This window comes from Takifugu flavidus, chromosome 10, assembly GCF_003711565.1.
Source record: "Takifugu flavidus isolate HTHZ2018 chromosome 10, ASM371156v2, whole genome shotgun sequence".
Taxonomy (NCBI): Eukaryota; Metazoa; Chordata; class Actinopteri; order Tetraodontiformes; family Tetraodontidae; genus Takifugu; species Takifugu flavidus.
In genome coordinates, this window is record NC_079529.1 from 8,294,284 (window position 1) to 8,302,112 (window position 7,829).

Genomic DNA, 7,829 nt, shown 5'->3' on the forward strand with positions numbered 1-7,829 from the left:
AGCGAAATGTTTTGTTTCGCCCTGTCTAATCCCCATTTATTCATTCAGACATATATTTTATCGAATCTAATCTTTGTCAACAAATTCCATATTTCAGAGCGGTTGATTGGAAATTGAAGCATTGGAATACAAATGAATAGTCTGAATAGCAGATTTAATAAGAACTGTTATTTATTTCCTGTCCAGCAGAAGGAAGCAAACTGCCTTAAAGACCAACAAAGAAGAGAGAACGCCTTGCCGTCAATATCTCATGTCGTCACTATCAACTATCCAATCAGCAACTACTTTGGACGGAAGTGGCATATTTGAAAACTAGCTGTTGAGTTTTCCTGCTCCCGCTGGCACGGTGCGAGGAGATTACTGACAACATAAACACGGTGAGTTTCTTCTTAGCATGACATTTTGTTTTTAAAGATTATTAAATGTGCCTTTAAACAGGGATCGGGTATTTGCCTCTGCTCATTCCAGCGGGTCAAAACTGTCCATCATCGCTAGCTTTGCTTTTAACTTGTCAGCTCATGTTAGCATATATGTTAGCGTATGTTAGCACTGACGCTACTATTGTAAACACGAAAGATTCCATTGTGTGTAATGCTTAATCCGTTACATCAACTTTCCCTGATCATGTCGCATTAAGTATCGCTTTGCACTAGATGTACATCTACACGCATATTTCAACTATTTATAGAAAAGTGTAATAGAAGGCAATCATTATCGAATAAAATATTAAAAACTCAACACAAATCCACCAGAAATATGCAAAGTACATACTCCCGATTAATTTTTGTCATGATACAACTTTTACGTTTCAGATGGAGGAAGAGGAGCATACTGATAGAAAACAGCAGCTCGCCATGCTTTATCAAAAGCTGAACAAAATTAAAAAGTCTTTGCATGAAGGTAATATAAGTATTTTTGATGATGGGTATACCTCATCTGTTATATATCCACACCTCCAATGCACTCTAACTTGTGTTGCAGATGACACGGACAATATTAACCAGGTTATCAGCTCCAATTCACCCGAATCATGCCGCTCATATTTGATGGACCTGGAGAAGAAGGGGGACCCCTACACAGACGGTAGTCATCTCACCAGGCTGGTTGACTCTTACACCAGAGTATTCTCCAATATGCCACTGTGCAAACATTGTGAGAATGAGAGCTATGCCAGGATGTTGGTTCGATTTGCAGAGCTTAAAGTGTGAGTAGACACTTGTGTTATACTTCAGTTATTGCCTGCATATCAAAATACTCCTGTCTTCATTTGAGTTGTACACATTACTTTGGGAGAGTTTTGGGCCATTTTACTTTTATTCTTATTGGATCAGAATTCAAGACGTCAATGAAGCTGAAGCCAACTTCAAAGTTGCGAGATCCCATTGTCAGAACTTTGCATTTGTCCACATTGCACATGCACAGTTTGAACATTCACAAGGTAAAGATAAGCTTTTTTATTAATTTTTTTTAATGCAAAAATACTGGCATGACACAGTATCTGTTGATCTTATTGTCTGCTGTTATATCTTGTGACCAGGCAACACAAAGAGAGCCATTTACATCTTGCAAAACGCTCTTGAACTGGGTGCAAAACCAAAGGAAATCCTTGAAACGGCTTTGCAGAGTATGCAAGGTGGAAAATCGCACATCTGTTCAGAGGATAAGGAAAATATACAAAGTGAGTGTTCTTTTATAATATTATTTTGCTTAAAGGATGGTAAGTTGGTCCATGTTCTGTTGTTAATTTCCCAATAGAGTTCAATAAAAAGTTAATGACATACGGTAGTAACTCTTGTCTTTGCTGTCCAGTGACTTCGAACAGTAACGTGCATGACTCCGTCAAGAAAGGCTCTGTATTCCAGAAAGTTAGCAGAACTTCTGATGGGACTGGTGACTTGCAGCTCTACAGTATTTTTAATTCTGGGTAAGCATGAAAACGCTTATTTTAAATTAATGAAGCCTCTCTCACTCACTCATTTTCTACCGCTTGTTCCTCCACTGAGGGTCGCGGGGGGCTGGAGCCTATCCCAGCTCAATGGGCGGAGGCAGGGTACACCCTGGATTGGTCGCCAGTCAATCGCAGGGCTAACACATACAGACACACAACCATTCACTCTCACACTCACACCTACGGGCAATTTAGAGTTTCCAATTAGCCTAATCCCCAATCATGCATGTCTTTGGACTGTGGGAGGAAGCCGGAGTACCCGGAGAGAACCCACGCAGGCACAGGGAGAACATGCAAACTCCACACAGAAAGTCCCCAATCAGTCCCAACCGGGGATCGAACCCGGGGCCTTCTTGCTGTGAGGCAACAGTGCTAACCACCACACCACCGTGCCGCCTTAATGAAGCCTGTAATGATTAAAATGTTTCATACTGATCTCTTTCCTGCAGGTCAGAGACCTACACCGGGTCATCAGATGACCAGCTTCCAGGCTGGAAATCTGGATCTCAACGAAAGAGAGTTGTTGGCATTGTGAGTGAGCTCTATCCTACCTGAGTTTTGCCACATGTTGTTACCTCACTGCCTTTTCTTCATTAGTAATTTTACTCTACTCCTTTGTATTACAGCCAGGGAGAGTCCCAATCGTTCCATTTTCTATACCTGAAAATAATGATGATCAAGATGATGGCTATATCAGCGCGAAAAACTCTAAAAGAAGTGATGCATCAATCCACAACAGTTTATCAAGGTCAACTTCAGATCAATAGATCACCTTTGTCTTGAAGAAAGTTGAATGGAACAGATTATGGACAAATATAAAAATCAGAAAAGAAAAACAGAAAATCACTTCCTATGTATTCCAATACATTAAAACAATAGTTGCATAATGCTGCTACATTTAAGGTCCCTCATTCAACTGTCCCGACATCATTAAAATGTATTGTCTTTTGTTCTAGGCAAACGTCTGCTTCAAGCATCACTCAAGGGCTCGGGCTGTCATCCTCAAAGAGGGATCCTCCTGATACTGATCTCCACGTGAGTATGGACCAGTGCAAGAAAGAATCTAGTGGCATAGGATTCAGCAGTTGGTGTTTGTGGAGGAAGAAATCCATTAAGATTTAATAATCCCTGTGCATTTTCAGCCGCAAGTCATCAACCCAGATTATTGCCCATGGGAGGACCAGGCACCTGCTGACTCAACCACTACACTCCTGCACACCAGAGACCCTTCCAAACTGGATGGTACTGCACACTACAGTAAAACAAACTGTCTGTATGAACCCAGATACAGCTTTGATAACACTGCATCTCGCCTGTGTCGCACAGATGTCACTGGCAACTTCGACCTGGTGGTCAAAACAAACTCCCCTGAGTCATGTTGGGCTTACCTGACGAATCTGGAGAGAAGAGGCAACCCACACACGGACATCAACCTCCTCAATAAACTCAAGGACTGTTATTCTAAAGTCTTTTCCAAGTTACAGATACAGCAATTCAGCAAAAATGTCAGTTATGCCAAGATATTGGTGCGTTATGCAGAGCTCAGAGGGTGAGTATGGATCCAAATACTGAAGCGTTAACATGAGTGTTATGTTGTTAAAGTCTTATTTTAGTAATTAACAGTTATACATTTTAATAAAATTTCGTGATTTACAGGAAAGTGATCTATATTTTATAGATGTGTATTTGTTTTTTTCAAGGATTGAAGATCCAGATGAAGCGCAGGACCACTTTATTGTTGCTCGATCCAACTGCAAAGGGTTTGCCTTTGTCCACATCGCTCACGCTCAGTTTGAGGTTTCTCAAGGTACCGTGGCCTCCAGCCTAGCCTGGCTATAGTGTAAACTGGTAATGTGGAATCCACAGATAGCAACATTTCTTCCTTCATTTCTTTTTAAAGGTAATGTGATCAAAGCCACTTCAATCCTAAACAAAGCCCAGGCAATGAATGCCAAACCAGCACAGCTCCTCGAGATGGCCATCAGTAATTTAAAGACTGGGGCAAAACAGTTGGTACCTTCCAGGGATGAGGAAAAGGAACCATCCTCAGGTACAGATCTTCTGAGTCCTCCAAGGGAAACATTGTCTGTCAGTGATGTGATGTTTCATTTTCAATGTTTGCCTTCGGAATTTGAAAACAGGTTTACCGGTCACTTTTCCCACTGCTGGGGGAAACCAGGAAGTGCATGTTCCTGCTCGGCCAGTGGAACAGCCTAAAGGCCCCAAATGGGAACCTCTTTCTGAGTGGAAGATTCCAACCTTGGTCAGTCGGCACGTTTCTCCAGAGGTTGGATATTCTTTCACATCCAGATAATATTGATGCCATTTCAACTGGTTTTGATCGGAGAGTTTTTATTCTTGGTCAAACTAAGAATGATTCCATTAGAAGTAAAAAAAAATGTGTTGTGCCATTCATTTAGCTTTACTGTCAAACATGACCCCTTTTTTCATTTTTTTTTTTTCCCTCCAGGAAAAGCGCATTACACCCCCTGAGCCCGGACCCATTTCTCGTGTCCCAGAGTTAATACCCATTCCATCCAGACAACACTTACAAAGTGTTTGCCAGACCCCAAACAGCTCTTCCATCCACAATGCAAACAGGTATCTTTACGGATTAATGTTACACACCACACGATTACAGTTACAATGGCTCTGCTGTGCGTTAAAGTTCAATCAAAATGTAAAATTTCTCTCCCTCAGCTTTGTGACGCCTGTTGTTAAAAGAGCCCCTGAAGTACCATTTTCTGCAGTGGCACCACACAGAACTGGACCAGCTCAGCATCCCTTCACACCAATAAGTCAAACACCGTCTTTCCAAACACCACAGGTAGAGCTATTCTTCAGACAAAAGAAGCTTCTCCATGTCAATAGACATAATGTACCATAAAAGAAAAATGTGAATTCTATCCAAGTATAAACACATTGAATCACATGCAGGTAGCTTTAGTCCTTGAGAGAGGAAGCACAGAAATTTCCCCCTTACAAAGTTTTCTTCTTTCTGAACTGTCGTTCTGCTTGCCTCTTTTTTTTAGTCTTCATTAACTTCAATTTCAAATGAATCCATCACCATTAAGGGCAAACAGTTCTTTGTTCTTAAGATGATTGGACGTGGTGGTTCCAGCAAGGTACATAACAATATTCCGTTCGCATCCTGTGTTTGTGACGTTTTCACCTTTACTTCATGATTGCTTTAATTGTGTTTTGGTTGTCAGGTCTACCAGGTTCGTGACCACAAGAACCAGCTTTTTGCTGTGAAATATGTTGACCTGGAGGAAGCCGATTCTCAGACTATAGAGAGCTACAAGAATGAGATCGAGCATCTGAATCACCTGCAGCAATACAGCGATCAAATTATTAAGCTATACGACTAGTATGGAATCCTTTTGACAATACAATGAATTAAAGTTTTTCTATCCTTTTATAATATTATATAGTGTAGTTTTTCTACTAATGTGCCTGTTAATGTGTTTGCAGTGAGATAACCAACAGCTGCATCTATATGCTGATGGAATGTGGGAACTTGGATCTGAACACTTGGCTGAGAAACCGCAAAACTGTGGATCCCCTGGAGAGAAAGATGTACTGGAAGAACATGCTGAAGGCTGTGCAAACTATCCACAATCATGGTCCGCCTTCTGTCTAATCTCCATAATTCTTTATTATATTTTGAAGGCTAAAATCTTTCATATGTTCGGTGTACAGGTATTGTCCACAGTGACTTGAAGCCAGCGAACTTTGTCATTGTGAATGCTTCACTGAAGTTGATTGACTTTGGCATTGCCAACAGAATCCAGCCTGATGTTACAAGTATTATGAAGGATTCACAGGTAAGATTGAGGTCATGTCCACTCTCTTCATTCTTGAGAATTTGCAATAATTGTTGAATGAGGTCTATAAAATTTACTGTAATCAGGATTATGTAGCATCAGTTGTACTGCCCAAAGAGAAAATCTATGCTTATTTAACAAAAACAGGTTGGAACCCTGAACTACATGCCTCCAGAAGCCATCAAAGACACTTCGTCCAAGCCAGGAAAAGCCCGTTCAAAGGTTTCCCTCTCAATCCAGTTTTACATTTAAAGGAATTATACAATTTTACAACAGTATAACACTGAAATATTTGTTTCCTGTCCTCTAAAGATAAGTCCCAAAGGAGATGTGTGGTCCCTTGGATGCATCCTGTACTGCATGACGTATGGAAAAACACCATTCCAAAGCATCACAAATCAGATTGCCAAGCTGCAGGCCATAATTGATCCTTCCCACGAGATTGACTTTCCAGATATACCAGAGAAGGACCTGCTGGATGTTCTGAAGGTGAGACGATCGCCTCACTGAAGGCGTTATAAAAATGGTGTCTAACTGTTGTATATGAGGAAAACTGTTGTATACAATGTATAAAATACATGAAAAAACATGGGTGGATAGAAATGTTTTGAGAACATCTGTGTTGATCAGCATCTGGGCAATTTATAAATGACTCTTGACTCCTGTATATAATTGGTTTGAAAATATTGCACAGTGACTAACATATCTATAGGTTAAGTTGATGAGGTCCTGTTTTTAATAATGTATTGCAGCGGTGTCTGATACGAAACCCCAGAGAGAGAATTTGTATTGCTGAACTGCTGGAGCATCCATACCTTCAGCTAAAACCACAAATGTCACCGCAACGAGGTATACTAGTGAAAATACTTGCAATATTCCTTCTATAAGTAGAGCATTAACAATTCTTCTGCTTCAGTGCCTCCATGTAATGGTGATTTAAAGAAGATCCTGACAGACCTCGCAGCTCTCCAATCTCCAAACAGCCTTGCCCGAGCCGTTAATGTATGTAACGTTTTTTTTATTACAAAACTTTCTCCAGTAATATGTTTATTTAAATAGTTTTTTTTTCTTCTTCTTCCTGTAGAATCTGGCAAAAATGTGCAGCAGCGGCCATAGGTTGGATGTGGCAGAGTGTGCAAAACCGCCCTCTTAACTATCCTGGAAAATATGGATAGTCTATTTTTTTTCTATATTTTTGACACCTCTTAAACACTTTGGTACAGTTCCACTGTTTTCAGTAGGCGTGACAGATCTATACACTTTTCTTCAAACTATCTTTTCCTGTCCCTGAATGTAAGCGTACAGTAACGCAAACCTGTCAAATAAACAGTCTGTATCTTCAGGAGTCGATTATTTATTTTTTTACCTCTGCCAAGGAGGTTATGTGACTGCTCTCGTTTATCTGTCCGCGAACAAAACAACTTGAAGTGTTATGAATGGGTTTTAATAAAAATTTTCTGGAAATTATAATGGGCTAAGGAACCATGATTATCAGCATTCTGTCAATGTTCTGGATTCCAGCGGGATTTTGATCTTTCAGAGGTCATAGGCCGAGGGGCTTTGATCAGAATACAACCTACTATGTTATGTAACTTCAGATGATTACTGCCTTTAATACTATATGTCAAAATATGTTGGTAAATGACCACCTTGATAGCTTCTGTTGAATTTCTGATCAATTGGGATAGAGGTGAAATTGCAGATTATTTAGACAACTATCCTATATTACTATATACTTTACATTTTACCTATAGTATGTATCTGACTGAACACTTCCAATAGCTCAGGCATACGTTTTGTCCTTTAATATGTGAAAAATGATGTTAGACACAATATTATATATTGTCCGTGTGTTTACTGCAGGTAAATGAATTAGACATTTCATTTGTCCTGTTTTAAGGATTTTATTTAGCTGATAGATTTCAACGAAGTAATTGAAGGGTTATTATCTAGAAATATTAAAAGCAGATGGTTAAACTATCTGTAATATATCGTTAATATATCTGTTATGGGCTCAGGCACGCCGCCCTCTTCTTTGGCCAATCGGAACGTTT

General features: G+C 40.0%; 1 protein-coding gene across 2 annotated transcripts; it reads left to right on the top strand.

Annotated features, from left to right (window-relative positions):
* The first annotated feature begins 237 nt into the window (after positions 1-237).
* On the top strand, positions 238-7,117 carry ttk (ttk protein kinase). 2 transcript variants are annotated; one of them, XM_057045033.1, is made up of 25 exons: positions 238-377; positions 813-900; positions 982-1,204; positions 1,332-1,438; positions 1,538-1,678; positions 1,810-1,924; positions 2,398-2,479; positions 2,575-2,696; positions 2,905-2,983; positions 3,091-3,190; positions 3,275-3,497; positions 3,649-3,755; positions 3,849-3,998; positions 4,090-4,211; positions 4,419-4,549; positions 4,649-4,775; positions 4,981-5,073; positions 5,161-5,318; positions 5,423-5,574; positions 5,651-5,775; positions 5,923-5,997; positions 6,088-6,264; positions 6,528-6,624; positions 6,692-6,777; positions 6,860-7,117. In XM_057045033.1, the coding sequence occupies exons 2-25, from the start codon at positions 813-815 to the stop codon at positions 6,926-6,928; spliced, it is 2,949 nt and encodes a 982-aa protein (XP_056901013.1). In that variant the 5' UTR covers positions 238-377; the 3' UTR covers positions 6,929-7,117. The 2 variants fall into 2 exon arrangements, with proteins under 2 accessions (XP_056901013.1, XP_056901012.1); XM_057045032.1 differs by having other exon boundaries at positions 239-377; positions 4,090-4,235.
* Positions 7,118-7,829: the final 712 nt, after the last annotated feature.

Excerpts from the sequence above, each read along its gene's own strand:
- ttk (XM_057045032.1), top strand. The coding sequence starts at position 813 with ATGGAGGAAGAGGAGCATACTGATAGAAAACAGCAGCTCGCCATGCTT. Across the intron at positions 1,925-2,397 it reads TACAGTATTTTTAATTCTGG|GTCAGAGACCTACACCGGGT; the intron begins GTAAGCATGAAA and ends TCTTTCCTGCAG. Across the intron at positions 6,778-6,859 it reads GCCTTGCCCGAGCCGTTAAT|AATCTGGCAAAAATGTGCAG; the intron begins GTATGTAACGTT and ends TTCTTCCTGTAG.